This window comes from Conger conger, chromosome 8 (genome assembly GCF_963514075.1).
Source record: "Conger conger chromosome 8, fConCon1.1, whole genome shotgun sequence".
NCBI classification, from domain to species: domain Eukaryota; kingdom Metazoa; phylum Chordata; class Actinopteri; order Anguilliformes; family Congridae; genus Conger; species Conger conger.
Genome location: NC_083767.1, coordinates 43,387,737 through 43,412,940, shown reverse-complemented (window position 1 = coordinate 43,412,940; position 25,204 = coordinate 43,387,737). Strand labels below are relative to the sequence as shown.

The 25,204-nt window shown below is 43.9% G+C and overlaps 1 protein-coding gene across 19 annotated transcripts in view; it reads left to right on the top strand.

Annotated features, from left to right (window-relative positions):
- celf2 (cugbp, Elav-like family member 2) overlaps positions 1-24,676 on the top strand; it is a 170,050-nt gene extending 145,374 nt beyond the window's left edge. For 5 of the 19 annotated variants that reach the window (XM_061251372.1, XM_061251369.1, XM_061251373.1 and 2 more), the window contains 7 exons: positions 5,414-5,548; positions 10,344-10,469; positions 14,951-15,130; positions 15,576-15,647; positions 16,406-16,549; positions 18,069-18,240; positions 19,794-24,676. In XM_061251372.1, the coding sequence (XP_061107356.1) occupies positions 5,414-5,548; positions 10,344-10,469; positions 14,951-15,130; positions 15,576-15,647; positions 16,406-16,549; positions 18,069-18,196 (785 nt within the window). In that variant the 3' untranslated portion in view covers positions 18,197-18,240; positions 19,794-24,676. Of the gene's footprint in view, positions 1-5,413; positions 5,549-10,343; positions 10,470-14,932; positions 15,131-15,575; positions 15,648-16,405; positions 16,550-18,068; positions 18,241-19,793 lie in introns of all 19 variants that reach the window. The other 14 variants (XM_061251377.1, XM_061251388.1, XM_061251374.1 and 11 more) reach the window with 9 other exon arrangements.
- The last annotated feature ends 528 nt before the right edge of the window (positions 24,677-25,204 follow it).

Sequence of the window (25,204 nt, the reverse complement as noted above, 5' to 3'; positions counted from 1 at the left end):
TGAACAGAAGCGAACGCTCTGTTCTGCAGTTTTAAGCGTTGTTTTTGTCCCTGTAGTTGTGTTTTAAAAGGAGTAGGAAACTATCACAGCGTTCGGCTTTGTCCAGAATCTTATTCCTTTTTTTTTTTTGGTCGTAATTCCAGGTGTGGAGCCTCGGAAAAGATGCCGAAAATTAATCTGCTGGGCTCTTGGAAAAACTTTCGCAAGGAGACTTTAGGAAAAAAAAAACTTAATTTTAGCTTATCCAGAATGCATTTGGTCTCCGCATATGCAGGAACAATATATCCAGCTAATTAGCTATCCAGATGGCTAGCAAGCTGGCAAGCTAAAAACTTAGCTGGCTAACTGATACAGCACGGAATAAGCATTAGTGTTTTCTGTCATCACTATGAATATAATTAGGATGTCTTGAAGAGCATGAAGTTGTATCTGTAATGACAGAAGCCACTTAGATGAGCTGCTTTGACACTGACAGCTGACACCGAGTGCTAGTGTGCATCTTGTAGCTTTGAAGCACTCTACTCAGAATGTAGATATAATTCTATTGGTCACTTAGAGGTCACTAATGTTACCTAATGAGTCGCTAATGTTAGCTGTCGAACAAGAAAGCGCGTAAGTTTGATTGCATCATGTTTGCTAGCTAGACACCAACTGGATTTCCCTAATGATCAGAAATTTACCAGAAAACATTTGAACAACGTTGCAGACACCTAATCTATAATTGGTATCTTTCCTCAGTTGTACCAAACGCTATGAATTGTTTTGCTTGCCAAGGTTATGAACAAATCAGCTCAGCATTTAATTCTATCCTAATTCAGATCAAATTCGTTATCCACCTAAACTTCATACAGAGGCCAACTCGATAAAAAGAGAAATAGATTCATGTAAATGAGGAATCACTAACACTACACCCCTGGATGCAGACAAGGTGATTCCACTGAAGAACTAGAGATCTTTCAAACACAGGAAGGAAACAGTCCCAGAGTGCATTGCTTCATCACGTTTGTGACCAAAGGCGTTCAATTTCTAACCACAGTTAAAAGAATAATTTTGAGCTGGGAGCCAAGAATAAACAAGATTCCGAATATGTATGCATTCTTCTCCTGAGTTTTTATTTATTTATTTGTTCCTTTTTTACAGTGGGAGTTTGATGTTGTTTTTATTCAGGGCTAGTGGATCTGAGAACCCACAATCTGACAGGGAGCTGCAGGAAACCGAGAGGCAAAAGACGTTCTGACAAAAGAAGGGTAGAAAAAATGGCGACAGTGATCGATCGCGACTTTTAAATGCCTCCTCCTATAGCGTTGACAGCATTTTTTGGTGCCGTCCGTTGGCGGTTTATGAAATATTTCTAAACCCGATGGTGCTTTGCCTATTTCACTTGAGATCTCACCAGCAGAAATGAGGTATACTGTAATGCACAGATGCCTGCCAATAATTTAACAAAACTGAATATATTGATATTTTTAAATTGTGAAAAAAGCTACCAATATAATATCCTGTTGTAATAATCATAATACCCTGGGAATCATAATAAAATACCGGAAGCATATCATTATAAAATAAAAATTCTATATCAAAAATAAACCTCTTGAATTGACTGTATATATTTAGATTTTGTCTCTCTTTAGATTTTAGATGTTAATGAGCTCTTGTGGCCATAACCAACTAACAGTTACAAACAGAGTTTTTCAATGACATTCTTTTGTACCAAATTATATTGAATCTTTGAAAAATGTATGCGAAAGTGTTCCCTTCGAATGAGATCATGTACATGCCCTTATGTTGCCTTTACCCACAGTTGTAACGTATGACGACCGTCTCAAAATGGAGGAATGGCAGCTGTCATGCCGACACATTAACACTGTTCTCCCTCCACTGGTAATTGATAAAACATACCAGACTATAGAACACTGCCAAGCTGATCTATTACATTTCATGAATGCAGAAACACTCAAAGAAAGAAAAACAAATAGTTTTTTCCTGAACATTCCCTCTTGAGTGAAAAGGGCTACCGGTGTGGGCGTTTAAAAGTGCAGTGGCTCAATTCTTGCCATCTGCATTGTTATAATTAAAGATTCTTATTTAATGGGAAATTCATGTTTTTCATGTAATTATTCTGTATTCAGACTTTGCTAATCACCAAAGTACTGATGCTGGTAATTAATTATTGCCATGGGCTTTTTATTTATTTTTATTTTATTTTGGTAAAATCCAGAGTTCTTCATTTAGCATGTCATACACACACAGATAAAAGGCATACAGCCCTGTACACATAGCAGCTTGGCTTAGTATTCTGGCCTTTTTCTGGCAGTATTGTGGGTTTGTGTGTATTGTTTTAAAAGGGCAGTGTTGATCATTCTTTATTGATCCCGTTTATAGAACTGTCTCCTTGTCTAAAAATATACCTACAGCTGTGCAATACGAGTATGTCGAATGTTTAGGAAACTGACAATGGTTAAGATTGCTTCGCAATCATCTTTCAAGCGTATCTCAACCCACAGTCGTTCTGATGATTATTGGATGAGATTACATTTTTTTCTAAAATGGAGGCAAACCTGGGAGACTGACAGAGACATGCAGCTTCTTCCTCTGTGCAGAATGTGCACTTGTCTGCTAATAGCCTGTGTCTCCTGGGGCTACCCATACATCCACCAATTAGGGAAGTGTGAGCGTTGTGTGTACGGAGGAAAGGAACACAGGCTGCCTAGACCTCACGGGTTGGTTTTACAATATGCAGTCATTCAGCTCATAACTGCTCTGAGACTTATTTAGATGGGAGTCATCCTAGCTGGTCAGTCCTTCTTCCCAGCTCCGTTTAGATAAGCCTGGCCACTTTTCTGCGTTGTCCAAAAGTTTTTGTCTTGGAAATTGCAATTTCACAAGATTCAAAAATGGAAAAAATAAGGTCTGGAGTTTTTTCCTTTTTTTTTTCCCCCCTCCACCCTCCCTTTTCTTGGCAAAGTTGGACACCATGGCCTCCCACTAGAATCAGGAGCTGATTCTAAGGCCCTCCATCTGTCGCCCGGCAACCGGCTCTGATTGGCATACAGTCTCAACAGCTGACATCTGGTCCGGCTCATTCCCAGACAGATTTATGAACTGCAAGGCGCTTGATCATCTGAGGAACCTTCAATTAAAGCTGCAAATGTGCCTTCCCCCCCACGCCTCCCCCACCTGAGCACCTGGGGTCTCAAACTGGAGGCTTCTGGGTACTCTGCTCCTTAGACTTCCTGAGCTGAGCGCTGTGATTTTTCTATGGGAGATTTAACACACCCACCCATACAGGCTTGAGAACAGGCCTTAAACGACCTGACGGTACCTTTCTCTAGATGCTTTTTCCAGCTTCAGAGGAAGGAGCAATGCAGGAGGTTGCAGATTGGACGATGTTAGGACGGAGGAGTGGCTCAGCGCAGTTCCTTTATCAGTGTAGGAAAGAGGCCATTTTAAATATGAGATAACTCTGGTCTGCCTAATTAGGTCATCTTCAGCTGCACCTCTGCTCCAAGGGGGAGTGTAATTACCTTTTTGGCTTGGCCTGGTTTTGAAATGGTTGACGGATCGCCTTTTGGCCTGTCATAAGTCATGCTAGCCCAGATCCCTGTGCATAGAGAAGGACACCCATGCACATAATTTTGGTGGCTGCAGTATAAAGCATACTTTTCTATCTGTATTCTGAATTTGCACAAGATTTATTGTTGCCATTAAATATGTTGCCATGTTAACTCGCTGCAGTATTTTTGCCAGTTGTTTCTCACTCACATTATGTACCCAAATCAGAACGGGCACAGCTAAAGTGCTGGCTTTAAAATCCGTCCGTCTTCTCTCCAAATTCAGTTTGTCTTTGTAGCAGGCTGTGAGCGTTTTGGAGGCTGTTTATCTGGAAGAGTTCTGCCCCTGTGTTTTGCGGGAGACCGCAGTAGACGGCTTTTTTGTGTCTGGTGATTGTCACGTCGGTGCAGGTGACCGATTTCGCTCTAGGAGACAAATTATCGTAATTCACAAGTGGGGCTCGCCGAGGTCAGCGCGAGTCGCTCGGATCTGCGCACGTCTGAGGAATGCAAATCAACAAACTGTCACCCTCTCCCGTCTCCAGCGTCAACGTGCAAATTGGTGTTTAGCCCTGACAAACTCACCAGCCAATCACAGTCCTCAACTGCTGTGTGCCAGTGTGATCTCTACAGTCTCTTGTGTGTTGTCCTATGTGTGTATATATACATGGTATATACATCCAGACTGTATATACGGTACATACTGTGCATTGACCAAGTCTCCACCTCTCCATCGGGTGTTCACATCGGTATGGCTGCTAATACTAACCGGAAGATTCTTCAGGCCTCAGTCTTCAATTTCCGATCACCCCGTCAATTACGCTGCTGAATGAATCAACGACTACAGCTACTGAAGCCAGCTAGCGCACTGGACACCGAACAGCGACATTTGTTATTTCAAATACGCCAAATATCATTGCACATAGCATGGTACCATATTTAACGCCGGTTACGCCAGCTATTGCACTGAACAATACATTAGCAATTCACCGCTGACGCTTGCTGTTGATGTCCTATGGGACTAAGATGGCATTGAAACTGAGTGATGTTTAAATGTGAAGTTAAAGAACCAATTCTTCCAATTCCGATTTATTCTGCGTCTTGGCACTATTTAGAGTGGTAATTATGTAAATGTCAGTGGGGAATAATGTAGCGGCATGAGTCAGAACTATTGTAAAGACGGAAGCTGTCTTCTCACTGAGGACAGAGAATGGAAATTATAGCACTTTAACACCGAGGAGGGAGGAAGATGCGGATCTGGTCTAAATCATTTCGTATTATGCTGTATGTTGTTTCAGGTTCTCACATCCACGATTGGGTGCCCATTTTGATTTCTGCAGCGGAAACCCGTCAAAAAATTCTGTCCTGACCACCAACCGCAACAACGTTTGTCCAGTGTGCTGTTTATGTATAAGTCAGGCATACATTAATTCAGTTAAATGACCACAACAAAGTAACTTACACAGGAACCATAGACGCTAAAACGTGTCTTCGATTCACACACCACCTGCCAGGGAACCGTTTCTATCCTGAGAATTAGTCAAACGGAGGTCTTGGGCATTCTTCTATTCCCTTTGGAGTCCGAAAACCCGATCCCCAGGGAGGCGCACCTTCCGGCAACTTTGAAGGCCGGGAGTTTTGGGAGGGGGGGTATCCGGATCCGGATCTGGACCCAGAAGGGGTTCTGGAACAGCACCCCCCCAATCGTGGATATGAGGATCCGATGGCGATGGCGTAGCCTGCTTTTGAAGTCTCCCCTTCTCTCGGGGTGTGGCGAGCTAGCAAGAGGTGACCACCCCCACCCCACCCTTCCCCTCCCCTTCCCCCCCCTTTGACGACCCCTCTCTGGCTCCTCTCCTCAGGTATGAGTGCTCTGCAGCTGCAGAACCTGGCTGCTTTAGCAGCGGCCGCCGCGGCCGCACAGAGCTCGGCCAGCCCCTCCAATGCAAACCCCCTGTCCTCCAGCGGGGGTGCCCTCGGAGCGCTGGCTAGCCCAGGTAACCCGCTGTGCAGAGGGGGGGGAGGGGGGGTGCCAAATTCGGGATGTCCGCCTCCTGTCTCTCTGCGTCACCTCATCCCGTGTCCTCACCCATGCCATCGTTTCGAGCGCCCTTCATCCGTTCTCCGTGGGGGGGGGGGTGTGTGGACATCCATCCCCTCTCGTCTCACTGTGGTGGGGGGGGGTCTCTCATTCTTGTGGTGGTTTGCGCTTTCATCCCTTTCCTGTTTCCTTATTTTTAACGCTTGCGGTCGTTCCGTGACATCACGCCGTTTCCATGGCTCCATGCCACAGACCATCCCATTTCTACTTGGTCTTCGTTTCTGTCTCTGACGTCTCTCATTCTGAAGGTTGTCCTCTTTCAGAATTATATATTCTTGGTAATATATGTACTGTACACACACACACACACCCTCAGTCATAAGCAGTAGAACTGAAGCAGTCTTTTCTTAAAGCAGCGCATCGCTAGCTCGCCCATTAAGTCTCACACTGGAGTCGCTCTGTCTTTTAGCCTGGGGTATCTCAGTGGTTCAGCCTGGAGAGGCTCAGTGTGCTGTCCGTGTTTCACTGTGTTTTTTTACCCTGGCCAGGATGTAGACGGTGCTGTTGAAGTAGGTCTGTGTTTTGAGCCGCTTCACCGTGTCACACTCTTTCCCTTTCATGTTCTCTATCGCACTCCCATAAAAGCGAAAATAGGTGCATGGGGCTGTTGGGAAATTGAAGGTCTTGCAAAGAAAATAGGTGTAAATGGATGCCACAGCTACCGTCAGGACTGAGCATGGGCCCTCACTGTGCATGACACCACAAATGGCACTCCACTGTGCTGCCGGAATGAGCCTGACCCAGACGCGCGCACACACAGAAACGCACACACACTGCAGAATCAACTGCCGGCTTCATTGTGCACCGGTGTGTGCATCTGTGCGTGCATGCCTGTGGTGTGTGCCTGTGTGTGTGTGTGTGTGTGTGTGTGTGTGTGTGTGTGTGTCTGTGCCTGCTTGTGTGTGTGTGTGTGTGTGTGTGTGTGTCTGTCTGTGTCTGTGCCTGCCTGTGGTGTGTGTACGTGTGCGTATGTGTGCCTGCCTGTGTGTATATGTGTGTGTGTGTGTGTGTGTGTCTGCCTGCCTGCCTGTCTGTCTGTGTGTGTCTGTTTCTGTGCCTGCCTGTGTGTGTGTGTGTGTGTGTGTGTGTGTGTGTGTGTGTGTGTGTGTGTACGCGTATCTGTGCTTGTGCGTGCATGTCTATACATGTATGTGTAAAACTTCTGTGCATACGTGAACATTTGTGCATGCGTGTGTCTCTGAATACGTACACGAGCTGAAACGTGTTTGCACATACGTGTGGTGTGTGGGTGCATGTGTGTCCGGGCATACATGCATGAATGTGTGAGAGTAACGCTCCTCCAACTGACCCCCTGGGTGACTCCAGTCTCTCTCTCTCGGTGTTGGTCTACACCAGACATACAGAGCAACAGCCTTTGGTTAGCCTAACAGACGAGAAGCCAAAACATTCCCCCTCAGAGACAGATTGAGGGACGATATCTCAACCCTGTCCTGCCGATGACTGGCTGCTGGGTGGGGTGTTCCTGGCTTGGGGAAGTGGATGGTTGTGGGGACTGGGCAGTCTTCATGCTTGCTTGCCTGCCGACTAGCCTGATTGTTTTGTGGCTGATGTAGTTGGTAGTTCTGCGCTACGGAAATGCGATGAAGTTCATATTAAAAAGCTCATGGTGCCAGTTGATCACACTCCCATTGCTGGGTGGATGAAATCTACATGTGGAGAATCATATTTCTTATCAGTTAAACCACAAGCTTTGTCATTTTATATAAACCGCAGTGGATGCATGGAGATGATACACAAACATACAGTTTTAAAGGGGGCAGTCAAGTAAAATCCAAAATGGTATGGTAAAGGGATAGTGAAATTTGTACTGACGCCATTTGGATTTTTTATGAAAATATGTATATGAGACAAATGTTCAGATCAGCTTTTATTCCACAGTGTTTACATGCATATATGTTTTACCATTTTGAAGAAATAGCTGTTTTTGCTGTCCCCCCACGTTTAGCTGTGCTTTAGTTAACGGATGACTGACAGGTTTTCATTGTTGCTCAGTTGCTTACTTTTTTATGGACATAAGAATCCATTAATAAGGGTAGCAGCAAAATAGGGGTAAATCAAGTACAACAGTTTGGAAAGTCCTGGAAAAAGAAAGAAACCGCTGGTGGACTCAGAAATAAACACGGGTTGGCAACTGCAGTTGATGACAGACAAATCCTAAGAGCTGTGAAAAAACACCCCTATAACAACGGTCAGTGACATCAACAGCAGCCTCCCGGGAGCAGGGATGAAAATATTGTGAGCCACCGTGGGCGGAAGACTGAGAGCGGAGTTATAGAGGCTACACTGCAAAACGCGAGCCTCACCGGCAGAAGGAACCGGAAGGCTTGACGAGAATTCACCCAAAAAAAACCAGAGACAAGCCAAGAAGAGTTCTGGAACAAAGTTTTATGGACAGATGAGACCGAAATAAACCTTTACCAAAGCAACGGAAAGCCGAAAGTCTGGAGAAAGGAAAAGCCCATAATCCAAAGCATTTCACTTCATCTGTGAAATATGGAGTAGGCAGTGTCCTGACACAGGCCTGTATGGCTGCTTCTGGAACAGGCTCACTCCTCTTCATTGATGATTTAATGGAGGGTAGCAGCAGAAGGATGAATTTGGAAGTGTATAATTTTGATTTTGTTCTGGCTATGTACAAATACATTTCTTCAACCTCATCGGCCAGTGCTTCAACAATGGGGGAGAGAGTGGAAAGTTTGGGACTGGCCAAGACAGTGACCTGATTTAAATCCAATCACACGTGAATTTCACTTTCTGAGGAGGAGACTGAAGGTGCAAACCTGCCAAAAAAGGACAATGAGCTGAAAGCAGCTACAGTGATGGTCTGGAAAGCCTCTTCCAAGGAAGATGCCAAACGTTTGTTTATTGCGTCAAAGCCGTTCTTGCATTTAAGGTCTTGGCAACCAAATATTCGACTTTATGCCATGATTTATCTTTAATTTAATTTAATATCATTTGCAGCTGAAAATGAGGGTACTCCACCCCCACATGGTTATTTCTGTAAAATGGTAAAACATAGGCACGTAAACATGATGCATTTTGGTCTCAAATTTCACTCTAACATGACCATACTTATAGAGGGCACTGTATGTTGTGTAATATACAGTGATGTACCTCTCAGCCAAGGTAAAATGACTCACATTACACAACACCCTAATGAAGTATGAGCTGTCTGCCGTTCCCATGCATCTGGGGGCCGCCATATGTTGTGTAATGTGTTCAAAGTGCATTTAGCCAAGAGCTAAACCCCACTCCAATCTGCTCATGGATAGATAGGGTATAGATAGTTAATTTGTGATTTGTCAGTATTCGTTTCAAAACATTGAATTCCATCAAAGTCTTGTCAGCTTCCCCACATTGTCAGAGATCTACCATGTCATTTCTGCTGCACTCAGTCTTACAGGAACTGTTTCTTATATATTATTAACTGGCAGATTTTGACCAGTCTGCCCCTTAAAATTGTCCCAATCATCTCGGTATTGTATTTGTGAGTTTAAATTGCTTGGGAATTTCTGTAATTTTAAAGTGTCACGCACACCTAGTTAATTGTCCCTCTGAGAACACCTAATTGGAGCTCATTTAGCCATTTTCTATTTTTAAGACTAGCCTTCACCTTTAAAAAAATGAAAAATAAATCATTTAAAATGAGTCCTCTCTGTTCACCCATAATCAGTTCACATCTTCCCACTCATTGCTTTATGCGGTATATCTGTGTGATCACTGATCTAGACATGCAAAATGCAGAACTGTCTCCCGACATTGTTGCCGGGCTGTTTCGTAGACTCAGTTTCTAAATAAGGGTGTTGTGCGACGTACTGGATACAGTGTGTTGGTGCTGGTGCCCTCCATGTTGCGCTAGCCCTGGCAGCGTAGACACGCTTGCATTCAGAGCAGGAGTGAGCGCGTTTGCACAAAGAACAGACAGGTGGACATGGTTTTAAACAGCAGCCCAGGGCGTGCAGACAGAATGAGCAGCGGAGGTATGGAAGGCCTGACACCTTCGGTTTACCTAACGAGGACGGGAACCGTGAGAGGAGGAACCTGTCCATCTTCCTCTCCTTCCTGACAGCACTGCCCTGGGTGAAATTCAGATTGGGCCCTGTCGGAATAAAACCAAAAAAAACCTCTCAAGCGATGCATCGGTACAAAAGACCGCTTGGCAAAAATATTACACTTTGGTGTTTTCATTTGGCTTTTTGGTGCTGCTGTCTCCTGAAGCAGCAGTGGTCAGTTTTAGAGGAGGAAGGTCAGTGGGGTTCTTGGTGCAAACGTAAAATGGCCGCTGTCATAGGGCCTGAGCAGGAGTGACATCATCACCAGCACCCCAGGCTTGCTGTGTGTACTACTATCTGACACCTCCCGTTTTCTCTCTCTCCCACCTTCTGTCCCTCCCTTCCTCTCTCTCTCCCTCTCTCTGTCTCTCTCCCCTACCCTCCTGCTTCCCCCTTTGCCCTTTTTTTGCCAACTACTCTTCTCCTTTTCCTCCCTGCCTTCTCTCTCTGTGCCTCTCTCCCCTGCCTTTTCACTCTCACTCTCTCCCCCCTTTTCACTCTCACTCTCTCCCCTGCTTTTGCTCTTTCACTTTCCCTCCCCCTCTTTGCACTCCCTCTCTCTCTGCCTCTCTCCCCCACCTTCTCTCTCTCTCTCTCTCTCTCTCCCTCTCCCCACAGCCGGTACGACGGCTGGCTCCAGCGCTGGGGCCATGAACTCTCTGACCTCGCTGGGCACCCTGCAGGGCCTCGCCGGCGCCACCGTGGGGCTCAACAACATTAATGCACTAGCAGGTAGCGTCAACAGTGAGTATTCACCGTTCATCCGCTGCTGCTCCACCCGCTGCTGCCGCTCGCCATCTGTGTCACGTGACCCGCCGTCCAATCGCACGGCCAGCTTTCCCATCGAGCTCTCCGCCACCACCGCGGTCCAAAAGCACCAGGCTGCGCTGCGCGCACACACGGAGTAAACAGTGACAGATGGCCACTAGCGTGAGAAAGTCCAGTTCAGCCACACATTTCGTTTTCAACAACCACTCGGTTCTGTGATATTACTGTGGTTATAAAAACCTACTGGTAAAAACCTTGACTGAAATGTGTTTTTTGGTAAAGAATTACATGTACTGTATGCATTTGATTTCTCATTGAATTAACCTGAGTAAATATTGGAATGCTCCTGACTTGCTTTAATAATAAAACAGTTAAAAGTTGCTGTTTCTAGTTATAGATAGTGATGCTGCCCAGACCCCCACTGTCAGTGGTTGTACACAGCACAGGGTAGACTGAGAGCTTTTGTCATTTCTGGTGAAGCTCTGGCTTATGATACAGCTCTTCAAACCTCTCTTTTGTTGAAGCTGATTCAGTAACAATTTTTCAGTGTTCTGTATGAGTAAATTGTCTGCCATCTTGTTAAAAAGCAGGCCAACAATACCTTTTACTCTCTCCTGAATGAGCGCCCCCGGCAGTGGAAGGTAGGAGCTTTGCGCACAGACACATAATTGAAATGTGAACAAGAATAGGCCCACCTTTTTGGTCTGGGCTTTTTGTGACTGCTGTACGGCTCCCTGTACGGAAAATGGGCTCGCCGTAACTGCTCATCCCAGGAGGGTGTTTTCACCCGCGATTAGCACCATTATTCTGGGCTTAATGCGTCTTAAATACCACTCTGTTAACAACCGTACGTTCACACTCACACTCACACTCAAAATCCGTATGAGTCAGGGAGACCACGCACACACACACACACACACACACACACACACATAAATGTCAGTGAAGGTAGGTAGAGTAGGCCATTTTGCTCGTTTCGCTTCTTCCATCCCACCTGCAACATGCCACCGGCATCCCCCTGTTTCACGCGAGCACATGCGTGTACTGTACATTTCTGGGCTTCTGACTTGAGTAATATGTGAGTAATATGTGAGTAGTTTGTGAGTAGTTTGTGAGTAGTCTGTGAGTAGTCTGTGAGTAGTCTGTGAGTAGTCTGAATACTCACCTGGATACTGCTGCAGTAAGACCTGAGGCCGACACTTCTCCTGAGTCTTTAGAAAGTACTGGAACCATTCTAACTCTACAGCTGCATCTCACAACTATCAGTGCTGAGAGAGAAGTGGGGTTTCTGTATTTAAAATGTTTGTACCAGACATTTTTATCCCAGAGAAGAGGAAACTAATCGGGTGACAGTTTTCTTTTTTTTTGTTCTAAAGTGAACTTATTAGCCGTCTGAACTGTAGAATAGAGACGTCTAATTTGTGCGGTACGTAGGCAGAGAGATAGATTTTTAATGTGTGTTCAGCGCCGTCTTGTCCTTTCATTGCTGAACTTTGTTTATTTTCTCCTCTCTGATTGGGATGATTCATGTCGCTGGCTCTTTGACAGTGCGTAGTGGCATTGTCAGTGCCATGGAAGAGTATTTTTCTGTGGAAGTGCTCCTGAAGATATGCAGCACGGGGGAGGACTTTGTAGCAGCTCCGTGTCCTCAAAATGCCTGAATGCCGGAAACAGAATGATGGAATGAAAAATTAAATGGAGTTTTTGAGGGTAATGTTCTGAAGTGTATAGACAGTTTTGCGCCAGTGTTCCGGTGTTATATTGAAGAATACAGTAAGTTACTTTGTACTGAGTTGTCAAGTACAGGGAGAGAGAAGGATATATATGAGTGGAGCTTGAAAGCTAACTTTGTTCTGAATATTTGACAATGATGAAAAGCTATTGTTTCTTTTAAGGGATAGTAATTCTGGGGGGAGGGGGTTATATATTATTTCAGTCTCAGTTTTCAATTGGCCCTGACAGTTTTTTTTATTTGTAGTAAAGGATATTTTAGGTACATAGGTTTACAATGCCAGTGGCTGTTAGAGGGACATTTGGGGATTTGTGGTCTAAAGCAAATATAACTCCAAAGCATTTTGTACAGTGTTATGTTTTTAGGTGTTAGTTGTAGAATATTTTATTATACTTGTACAATTGTAAATATAAATACATATACAGATTTTTATTAATTTATTTTGCTGGGACATTTATCCTTGAGCACAACGGTCTTTGGTTGTATGCAGCGCAGGAACAATGACCTCCTCAAATGTAAAATTATGTAGTTTCTTAAAGAATAATCAGGTCAAATGCACATGTACAACCACTGGATGTAAAACATCACTGTACCAGCTATTCAGCTATTCTCACTTGGGCCTACGTGTTTCGGAGTACTTAAAGTACATTAAAGTATATTTCCTTGCTTTAAACCCCAAACCTCAAAATGACCCTGTACCACCCAGTGTAATGCCAGCAAGTTGTCAGAAACCTCTTAAAGTATTTAAAATATCCTTCAGTGCGTAAAAAAAACCAAACTGTGATACAAATGTAACTGAAAATACAATTTTACGGGTGTTTAAAATGGAGAGGGGAATCTGGAGTCCCGTATCCAGCTCGTGGTCTGAGCGGAGGCAGGAGGGCAGTCACTCTCCCTGGTGTTACTGTCGCTGATTCCAGGTCTCACCGCACAGCCCAAACGGTGTTACACCAAACCCCCTGTCCCCCCCCCCCCCCGTCCCCCCATGTCCTCCACCGCTCCGCTTCCTGTGGCAGTCGCAGCCATCTCTCCCGTGTGTCGCTGTTGGGTATCGGCCTCTGGCGGTTTCGCTGTCGTGTGTGTGCGCCTGGTGTGTGTGACCTGCACGTGAGTGTGTACAGCCGCTTCGCAGCTGCAGAGGAGCGAGCTCACCTCCCATCACGCGCCCATACGTCGAGTCTCTCCGCTTCTTTTAACGTCGTCGTTTCTTGAGGTTATTAGCACAGTGGACAGTTAGCACTGCTCATTTTTGCTGCCCCCAAAACTATTGCTTTAAGCTCAGTCTGCAGCTGTGGTGAAACAAAATCTTTTTCTTTTTCTTTTTTTCCCCTCTTACATTTGTATTGCAGCCAATCCGATATCTCATCTCATTCTTGGCTGAACTTGACCCAGCAGCTATGAATCGTGTGTAATTTGGACTGCGTTCAAACACAGTGCTAACGCTAAACGCCGACCACCGTGCCCTCCTTTTATTGCATCAGCCGAGAGGGGCAGTTTTACAAGATGGCCTTATCACATTGGTCTTCAGAGCCGCTTCAGATGAGCTGATCTTAATATCCTTCTCAAATAACCTTTTTTTTACTGTTATTTTAGAGTTTCCGCGGTTATGCTTATTAATCACCCGGGCCTTTAAACTGGGAATGTTTGATGGGTGTACACATTTAAAATGTAATCTCGCTCCCCCCACCTTTGTTTCTAATTTAAGGGCATCTGCTATTTAATTTAATGTAAAAGGTCAGAGTTACAATTATTGCCGAGCTGAATTAATGACCTATTCCTCGTCCGGCGGTGGTCATTCATTTTGGGCCCCGGCCGTCTCTGAGCTCTCCACCTGTTGGGAGGGAGTCTGTCACCGGCAGTAAATCCACGCTAACAACCGCGGCCTGTCAGCTCTAACCCCATTATTGTCCCCAGTGACAGAACGGGGTGGCTACGAGTGTCCTGTTTCAGCGTGATTGGTGTTTGGTGCGATTCATGGGCCTGTAGAGGGGAAGAGCACATTTGCATAGCTGATTTGGCTGCTGATGGCAAGGCCATTCATTTGGCGGCCGATGCCGTGGCGACCGTGGCCCTTAAAGCAGGGAGCCCCCCCCCCCCCCCCCCCTCACAAAGGCCTCAAGTAACGGCTGAGCTGTGCAGCGGGTCGCCGTGGTTACCGAGGTCCCGCTGAGCTGTCCGTCTGATGTGTGCATGGGCGGCCCCAGCTCTCCATCGCCTCTGTGTTCGGTGTGTGTGTGTGTGTGTGTGTGTGTGTGTGTGTGTGTGTGTGTGTGTGTGTGTGTGTGTGTGTGTGTGTGTGTGTGTGTGTGTGTGTGTGTGTGTGTGTGTGTGTGTGTGAGAGAGTCTGTGTGTGTGTGTGTGTGTGTGTGAGAGAGTCTGTGTGTGTGTGTGTGTGTGTCCGTGTGTCAGACCTGGGTGAAATACGTTATTGTTTTAGATTCAAATACATTTCAACGCTTCATTGAGGTTGTCTGGTGTATTGGAACAGATGAAACACTCAGAAAAAGTGCAAATCCCACTAATTGCACCAGACAAGATCAGTTGAGCACAGAACAGTATTTCAATTTAAACCGTTATGTATTTGACCCGGGTATGGTGCGTGTGTGTGAATGTATGTGTCTGTGTGTGTGTTTGAGAAACGCGATCTGGGGTAAGGCACTAATGAATAAGTGCGTCTTCTTTCTTTATTGTTGGGTTTTATGTAAAGTTGCTCAAATGCTCTCAGGTATGGCGGCCCTTAACGGGGGGCTGGGAGCCGCAGGGCTGACCAATGGGACGGCGGGCACCATGGACGCCCTGACCCAGGCCTACTCAGGGATCCAACAGTACGCGGCCGCCGCCCTGCCCACCCTCTACAGCCAGTCCCTGCTGCAGCAGCAGAGCGCCGCGGGCAGCCAGAAGGAGGGTGAGTGTGGTACGGGGGTCGGGTTGGCCAATCATGGGTTCCAGCAGGGACGGGTTAGCCAATCAGGGGTTCCAGCAGTGACGGGTTAGCCAATCGGGGGTTCCAGGGAGCAGGTACGGGTTGGCCAATCAGGGGTTCCAGGGAGCAGGGACGAACCACAACCAAAATAAGCCTTTGTTCTTTTATATTAAATGGTAAATGGTTGGCATTCATATAGCACCTTTATCCAAAGCACTGTACAATTGATGCTTCTCATTCACCCATTCACACACACACTCGCACACCATCGGCGATTGGCATGCAAGACACCGACCTGCTTGTCAGGAGCATTTGGGGGTTAGGCGTCTTGCTCAGGAACACTTCGACACACCCAGGGCGGGGTAGAACCGCCTGAGCTAATGTCATCCCTAATAACTTGTGATAACTGCATTACATTACATTATAGGCATTTGGCAGACACTCTTATCCAGAGCGACGTACAACAAAGTGCATACTCCTAACCAGGGATCAAGTGCAGGTATGCATTACATTACATTACATTACGGTATTGGCATTTGGCAGAAGCTCGTATACAGAGCGGCATAAAACAAAGTGTAAATCATAACCAGGGACAAGTGCGGGTATACATTACATTATTTGGCAGACACTCTACAGAGCTACGTACAACAAAGTGCAAAGTGCATACCCATAACCAGGGACAAGTGCACTGAAAGACCCTAGAGGGAGGTACAATTTCAAGTGCTACAGCAAAGATAAGGCCTATTTGATTGATCTCACAATGGACATGGAAAACCGTTTTTTATACAGCACAGCGCAGTAGAATGATTTACACTTACATAGGAACAATAAACGGCTAACATAGCTAAACGAAAGTAGCAAAAATACCATCCTAGTGAAAACAAGTTATTACAAGTAGTGACACACTATTGAGAACTGAAAAACAACAACTACCAATCAGTTAGAGATTACAGGGAGGTAGGGAGGGGTGGGGAGAGGTAGAAGTTTGAAGAGTATGCACTTTGTGTTTTCTTGTGTTTTTCTCCTGAGTATTGTAAACGCATGCATGGACTGTATGCAGTCTTGCATGTATTTGTATTATTGTTGAATAAATGTATCAGCTGAGCTTGCTTAGTCATGTCTCCTTCTAGTCCGTCTTTTGTTTTTCTAGTCGCCTAAAATGTCTAAAGCCTGGCTGCCCATTCCTAAATAAACGTGTCACTTTGTCGCCCCCTGTGGAACCTCCTGTAATTGCGCCTAATGTCCGTGTTCCTGTAGGGCCAGAGGGAGCCAACCTCTTCATCTACCACCTGCCCCAGGAGTTTGGAGACCAGGACATCCTGCAGATGTTCATGCCTTTCGGAAATGTGGTCTCCGCCAAAGTCTTCATCGACAAACAGACCAATCTGAGCAAGTGCTTCGGTAAGCCTCCTGAGAAGAGGAACGGCCGGTTTAACACATTAGTGTCCTGAGCGGAAGCCTTGAAATTCCTCTGTTATTCTTGTCAAGCTAGCTGAGCTCATCACAAATGTGTTGACATTTTTCATATCATATGCATAAGGCTACAGCATGGGTTTTTCCACATACTATTTTTGAAAAATTAGTCGCTAAGGGTTTCTTTCCACATCAAACGCAATGACCTCAGTCATTTTCTTGGCATACTATTTTTACTCTTTAGTCAAATATGGGTTAATACCCCCTGAGTCATTCGCAAGTGGAAATTGAGGCTTGTGTCAATTTTGGATTGTTATATCTTTAACATTAAAGCTGGGGAAAAACCAGTAAAAAGAAAAATTGTGTACTCTGCCGAAAAATATTTCCATCTACTTTCAGAATTCCGATTTTCATAACATTGCTCCGAAACAATGTTATGGTCATTCAGAAATGCTAACTGAAACACCTGACAAACACGCGTTCGCAACGACGCACCGATACAAATACGACAGTGGCGAAGAATCGGCCCCTCTGACAGATCCCATAACTCGCACCATTGACGCGCGGGACTGGGAACCGATGGAAGGGCAGATAAATTGAGGCGCGAATAATAACAATAGGAGCGGCGGGCCCCCCTCGTCGCCGGCGAGGCGTCGATAATCGGCGGTCCGACTCCATCAGGCGCGATTGAAATCACGGGGATCGTCGGGAGATGAAAGCGTCTCCCGCGGTCGCTGGTGTGGAGTTAATTTCTCCGGCTGCCTCTCTTCACTCCATCCAGTGTTAAATTCAATTTGTGCTCCGTCTGCCGTGCGCCTTCCTGTTTGTTCCGGGGCAAATTAAATCAACGCGCGAGCATTATTCTACATCACATTACTGTACCCGCTCGCTTAGCGCTGTCCGCATCTGCGCCGGTCTGCAGCGCAGTGCTCCAGACTGCACCGGCTGTGAGCAGACCCGTTTGTGCTTCAGAACAGCACACTGACCAACCTGCTCCTTTATTTATTTATTTGGCCGTTATTTAACTAACAAGTCCCTTGAGATAAAAATCCCTTTTTCAAGGGAGAACGGGTCAGAATAGCAGTAAAAATACCCGCCTCACAAGCTTCTTTTTGTGCATCAGTTTTACCCACTTTTTCATCCCTCCCTCACTTCTACAATTCTCTCTTTCTCCTTCACAATTCGCTCCCCTTCATCTCTATCTTCTCTCGCTTCCCCCCACCCCCTCTCTTTCTCCCTTTCTCCCTTTCCCTGTTCTCTGCCTCTCTCTCCCCACTCTTTCTCCCCCATCTCACCCTCTCTGTATTCTCTCCCCCCTACCCCCTCTCTTTCTCGCTTTCTCCCTCTCCCTGTTCTCTTCCTCTCTCTCCCCTCTCTTTCTCCCCGTCTCACCCTCTCTGTATTCTCTCTCCCCCCCACCCCCTCTCTCTTTCTCCCTCTCCCTATTCTCTACCTCTCTCCCCTCTCTTTCTCCCCCGTCTCACCCTCTCTGTATTCTCTCTCTCAGGTTTCGTCAGCTATGACAATCCGGTATCAGCGCAGGCTGCCATCCAGGCTATGAATGGCTTCCAGATTGGCATGAAGAGGTTGAAGGTGCAGCTTAAACGCTCCAAGAACGACAGCAAACCATACTGATCATAGCACTAGGGCTTTACCGCTCTCCCATTAGCACTGCGAGGGTAAGTCCCAGCCAGCAACGACCGCCTCTGGAGACTGGGGGAGGGGAGGGGAGGGGGGAGGGAGGGTGTCTGACCACCTTTCACCACCAGGGGGCGACGCTCTCCTATTTACTTTTGAGCAATTAATAAAAAAAAGTATTATTTTGTTTTCAATTTCTCACATGAAGGCTTCCATTCTTGCCATTTTTTGTACGACTTGCGATGGATGAGTAGCTGTTATTGGTAGCTTTTCAGTTGTGTAAACTATTACTTTTTTTTTATTATTATTATTATTATTATTATTATTATTGATTATTTATTATTACTGACATTTTGTTACACAAAGAAAAAAAAAACGGATGCTCTCTTAAAGCTGAGACGATGTCTTTTAAGGTTTATTTCTGATAAACACAAAAACAATGTGCAATTTAACACTGGCCCTCTGGTGCCAAACAGGGAACTCTGCTGCTTCACTGATCCCCCCCACCACCACCACCACTCCCCCCACCTTTTCCTGGCACCAGAGAGTTAAGGGTTAATGCTGTAGTGACCCTCCCCCAAAGTCAACAGCAACACAATCCTGAACACGCAACTCTGCGAACCTTCCACCCACATGTTCACTTTTATTAGGAATATTTTTATTTCTCTAATTAGATAGACTATACATTACTTGGTCAGATCACATTGGTCTTTGTTGGGAATGGGATATTGTGTAGAACATTTACAAAAAAAACAACTTAAATCTGTCTAAAGTTTATTAAACAATAGTGATATGGGGGAAACTGAAAATACTTGACGTTTCTTGAAAGATAAAAACTACAGTACAGAAAGCCACAGACCTGTAAATTTTATTTGTAAAAAAAGCAGTTCTATTTTTGTACAAAATTTCTACTGCCTCAGAAAAAAATAACGGACTTTATTTATTGCCTATTGTTAATTTATCGGATATCTAAAGAGCAGATCTCATTGAATTAGATAGAATCATGTGAAGTAGTCTTCTAGAATTCAGAAGTCTTTTTGTGCCAAGAACACAGAATCTTTATTTCCCCTCCTCTCCACATCCGCTCTCCAGAGCCACGCAACCTCACGCTTCCTGTTCTGTTTCCTGTCACTTCCTGTGTGACGATCTATGTTCGTTTCTCTCCCTCTCCATCGGTAGTGACACGTCAGCTTTCCGATCTTTCTCCTACGTTTCCGTTTCGTTCCGTTCCGTTTGTTTACAAACTTTGAATAGTTTCTCCCAAAATATCATCCATCAGCATGTCCCCCTTCGGGGACTTGCTATGGATGGATTGTTTGGGTGGTCAGTGTGTGCGTGTGTGTATGTACTGTGTGTACTGTTCATGTACGTGCGCGTGTGTGTGTGTGCGTGTTTATTTTTTTAGTTTTCCCCAGAAGTTGTGTATTATTTTGAAAATGCAAATGCAAATTGTAATGTGAATCCTAGCCTCGTTATAACCTGGTGATTTGCATTGTTGTTTTGTTCCTCGTACTCATGATTGTAATGACTCAGCTGTGTGCTGCGGCAGCTCTGTGTGTGTGTGTAACTCTCTCCTCTCCGTTTTTCTTCCTAGAACATCTCCATGCCTGTTAGCTCATCGTTTGCCTAGCATGTCTCCGTGGCGTCCAAAAAAAAAACAAAACGTCTCATCGTCCCGTCATTGTTTCTGATGTCTTTCTGAGCTCACCTGATCATAACCTGGTCTCCTCCTACTGACCTTTGAACCTAGCTTGACCTTTTGGAATTTTTTGCATGTGACCTCATTTTGAGCTTTTGATTATTGGGAGAAGGGGAGGGAGGGGGCAGGACTAGCAAATCAATGTGAAAGCTTAGCTGCATTCATACAAGAGACTGAACACTTTTAGAAAACAAAAAAGCAGAAAAGTAGTTTAAAAAAAATCAAACCTGTGGCAAAGTGTTTTTTGTTTTTTTTGGTTTGTTTGTTTTTCTTTTCCTTCTTTTCGTTTTATTTTGAGTTTGTTTTAGTTTTTTTCCTTTTTTCATTAAAGTAAACTTGAAAGATCAATACAGGGATTGGCATTGGGTCTTACTGCTGGCACCACTAGCAATATGAGGCCAGGAGGGCCCTGTGTTGGTTTCTAAGATAAATAGACTACTTCCATACAGTTTTGAAGAGAAACTGTCTGATAAATATTCGAATCTCTCTGTAATGGTTTTTACATTTTTCAGGCAGTGTAAAGTAGTTTTTTGATAAGGCCATTTGAAGCGGCTCACTTTCTCATTAAAATCTATATATATAGAACCACTTTTTCTAGAGTAGTTAAAGGTTATAAAAAAATTTAAAAAGATTTGCCCTGTTTGGGGGGAAAATGCTACCTACTTGTGTCACCTTTTGCTGAACTGACTCACAGTTAGACAATCCGTGGTTAAATGCACATGAAATGACCTATATTTTATACTCTTTACATGTATAGAGAAAAAAAAACAATTAACTGTAACCCGCGTTAACGTTGGTGCTTTTCGTGGATTAAGTTGTGGTTTCATCACGAGTCTAACGGTCCTAAGTGTTTCATGTTTTAAAGACTAAAATCGGTTTACTTGAACAATAGACAAAGCCTTTCATATTATTACTATGACTTTTCTTTTCTATGAGTCCCTATTTGCTAAATTTCTTGTTGGTAATTAGCGATATGAAATTCCAAAAAAAAACAAAACAAAAAAAACAAACAAAAAAAATGTCGGCTTGTGAAGCATCGATGTCATAATTATTTTTCTTTTTATCGTGGGAAACAATATTTAGATGTGTTTTGTTGTTCAGCAAAATGTGATTTTTTTTTTCTTCTGAAGAAAAAAAAAAGAAATCAGTGGAATTTAGTGCCAAATTCCAAAGGTACTTCCTGCCTAGAGCTTTCAGTGTATTTCCTGTGAAATTATTTGATAACATGGGTATTTTATTACGTGTTTTGTATGGATCCCTCATATTTAAAGATATAGATTTAAAAAAGAGTTTGTTAACTTGCTATTCTGTGGTCTTGTTGCCTGAAATTGTTCATGGTTTTTTGGTTTTCCTTGTTTTGTTTTTTGTTTTGTTTTATTGATTTTGTTTAGTTCTTTGGTTTGTTTTTTCTTTTTGTAACTATGTAAAAAGTGCCCATGTTCCTCACACACACTCCTGTGCTGTAAAAGCAAATCTCTCAGTCTGCTTTTCTGTCACATTGTGCCTGGGAGTCCCTGAGTTCGAGAGCCTCTGCAGTCACCCTCGAGTCTACTTCTGTCTCTCTCTCTCACACGCACGCACGCACACACACACACGCGCACACATAGACAGCTAAAGCCCTCCAACAAGCCTTTTCTTTAATGAACGCTCGTACACACACACACACACACACACACACACGCGCGCGCGCACACACACACAGAACGAATAATGCCCTGCTACAGACAGGTGTACAGTTAAGGCCCAGCACCCAGTGGGGTAGAGGGCCAAATGCAAAGCCTTATTTCCAACTGCTTTTCCATCGTTTAAAAATGCATGATATAGTTGCCTTTATTCATCGGTTATTTATTGATTGTTTTTCACACGTGACTGCTCTTCTGTTCGTGTGGCAGAAGGCCACCTGCACACATGCCCACACACATTCAAGTGCAGACACACTCGTCAGTATTATAATAGTGGTGTTTTAGTCTCATGAGCCTGTTCAGTGCCAGTTGTGGTGGGGGTGGGTGGGGAACTCGTTTGAAATTATGTACATCGTTTGTCTTGTTTACCAGTCTCAAAATCCAGGAGGCACTTCTTAATTCTGGTTAATTGTGTAAGCCCTAATCCAAAATAGAGACACAAGCACAACATTATATGGAAAAAAAAATAGTTTTTTTGTATTATTAGTCTCTCTTTATTCAAAACATTTGTTTTGTACAGTAGTGGTAAAATGTATGATTCGATCTCATTTACTGAATTCACAAATTGCAGAGAGAGAGTAATGCATTCTCATACTGTTTGCTTGTTATTTTTTATTTTTTTTAAACCACGTGTGTTGCTTCATAAGAAACGATGGCCAGTCGACACGTCTTACTGAATAATAACCTGTAATGAAACAGACTCTGGCCTGGTCTGGTCTGAACATTCACACAGCACAGGGGCGTATTCAGGTCACTTTAACAGTATTTACCCCCAACCCCCTACTGCGGCCATGTTTACCATTGATGAAACAACGTCGCTGTTCTGAATCAATCTCACCCATGGCCTTAACTCAGGGTCTGTTATATCAGTATTTCAGGTTTGTGTGGAAGGTGGTAGTCCGTGTGCATTGGCTGGAATGGCGGTGAGCTCTGTGCTTCTGCATTCAGACGGTTTTTTTCTGCTCGAGAAACGGCGTCTCTCTGAGACTCGAAAGGTTGGAGTGAAAATAGCAAATGCAGCCTTTCACTTTAATTGTACCTTTGGCTTTGACAGGAAAGTGGGAACAATATGCTCTGCAAACTGTAAGAATGAAAGCTAAGCAGTATATGTGAGCTAAGCGGCAAATTGCATGTATTATTATAATTTTTATTAGAACATGCTATGGTTTAATTGTGATAACTGAAAGCTTTACTTTGCAGCTGGGGTCTGGCTGTTTCGCCACTGAGCTTAAATATGAACAGTTCACCGTACACAGAAAATGTGTTGCCACTTGGGAAACATTTGTTGGTTATAACTCACAATTTCGTGCCAAACATGGGTGATTTACTCTATTACCACGGGAACAAAGTCGATGCCAATTTTTGTAGTGCTTTTAAGAATTTAAATCTCAAGGGCACTCACTGACTGTGTTTTCCTTTATCCAAAAGCATCATTTAAAGTGCCATGCATCTCTGCTGAAACTGTTGTCATCACCATGCGCCAATATTTGCCTTTTCTTGTAAAAACTTGCTGCAATATAATTTCTGACCTCCAGTCTCCCCATTGGCTGAAGCTTTTAGGCACCCTCTCCTTTGAGGAGCGCGTTTGCACTCTTAGCAACGTTTTACAAACTCGTTTATTGTAGGAATCTTTCGGTACGATGTAGTGATATTGATGTTTTTCTTGTTACATCTAGGTAATATTTATCCCACAGTGTCGCACAACCTCAAATTCAATGTTCTCACAGTCACAGCGTGATATGCTATACATACGGATAGGTTCTGCCGAGCGCGTGATAAAGTGTGTTTTCATCTGCAAATTCACTCCCACCAAGTAGCTTTCCTCCGTGGCCTGTCGGAGCGTACCAAGGCTCGTTTCTGAGCGTAAACTGGAAGCGGATGAAGCTCGTCGTTTGCGGTAGAAAGTGCCGTCCGTGTTCCTGGGGCTTCGGTCACAATTTCAATACGCAACATTTCGTCAGCTTGAAAACGCATTTTAGACCAACGAGTAGAGGTAGAGTTAATCACTAGATGCTGTCTGTGGAGCACTAGAGTATTAATGTGAAAAAAGCACAATGTATAGGGGTCCTCAGAAACGTCACTGCAGAGTTTCTCACCTCAGTGGGTCTCGTCACCAGGCTTGTTGTATCTTAAACCTGTCACCGTTTTCACTTTCTTTTCCTTTCTAATCATCTTAAGTGCTATTTAACAACAATTAAATAAAAAAAATGTTGTTTCTTTGCATTTTTGGCTTATGTCAGATTTTTGGGAAAAAAAATATATAAATGTGTGTTTTCTCTCCTGTGCCGTAAGAGCTTGTTGTCTGTAGATTAATATCATTTTGTTTATGATTCTTAAGAATTTTAATAGTTTTAAGTATAGTCTTGAGAAAAGCCAAAGTCAATGTATTTCAGTGGAATCTGTCAGTGTGAATTCTGTTTTTTCTTTTACAACACTTCCAGCTCTTTCATTTGATGGACTTTAAAAAGTACAAAAAAAGCAGGCTTTCCTATTTCTACAGTTGATTGTATTTATGCATTTTGTACCAGTGGAACTTTTTATACTGGAGATTAAAGGAAAAAAAAAACTATTGGCGAATTGTCTGGCCTCGTCATGTGGCCAGCTGCGACTGCTGGGTCCCATGTTCGTTATCTGGTTGGCATCAGTTGGAAAGTTGGGGTTTTCATGTAAGATTTTTCTAGAAGAACTTTGGCTTGATTTATTTAACCTCTTCTTTTTTCCTCACGTTTTATTCTGTTTGCCTTTCTTTCTTTTTGGAAGGGGGTGTGTGTGTTTCTTTTTGACTTATACATAATTATAGAGGTTTGTCTATACAAAAGCGGTAAGTTTCATTTAATTCCGTATTGTGGCGTTTACACGATAAGACGATTAGGATTAGACGTATTTAGTCACCTTCTGTGGATAAATGTATTAGTTTAACAAAGATAAACAAATTAGAGGTTTTTGCTTTTAGCTGTTTAGGTTTTTCTGGTTTCTCTGTCTTTCGCTGTGAACCTAACTGTGTAGCTGGAACGGTCAGACTTATTTTTGTAAACGTATGTTCTTGTGTGATGCAGTTTTTTGCTTCTGTCTCTGATATTAAACCATTTTTCCTAATACTTGTCTCTCTCTGTGTGTTGTGTTGTGTTCTGGTGCCTGTCTGACGTTGTAACAACGTTCACACAATCTCCCACTGTTTCACGTCCTTCCTGTTTTTTTCTATGTCGTTCCTTTTTTCACAAGCTACAGTCGATTCCATCACAGCAAACAGTTACTCACAATCACATCTGAAAACACCGCAAATATACATATAGGTGTGGGTATGTATATTTCTTTGTTTCTCAAATTGTGACAAAAAATTTGGAAAAGCTGAACTGCCAGACACAAAGCTGAACTGTTGAACATGGCATGCTATTCTGCAGTTCTCAAAGGCCTTTGATAAAATGGAAACTCAAAAATTGTTAGAGTTGGGGGAATACACCATAAATTTTGAAACCACAAGTGTGCCGTTTTCCCCATCATAGACTGTTATTCTTGTTTTTCCTGCATATCTGTTCAAATAAATATATCATTTGGTACAAGTAGTACAAACAATAACCCTCACTGCCAGTACCAGTGGTGATCTAAACGAAAATATCCCGAAAA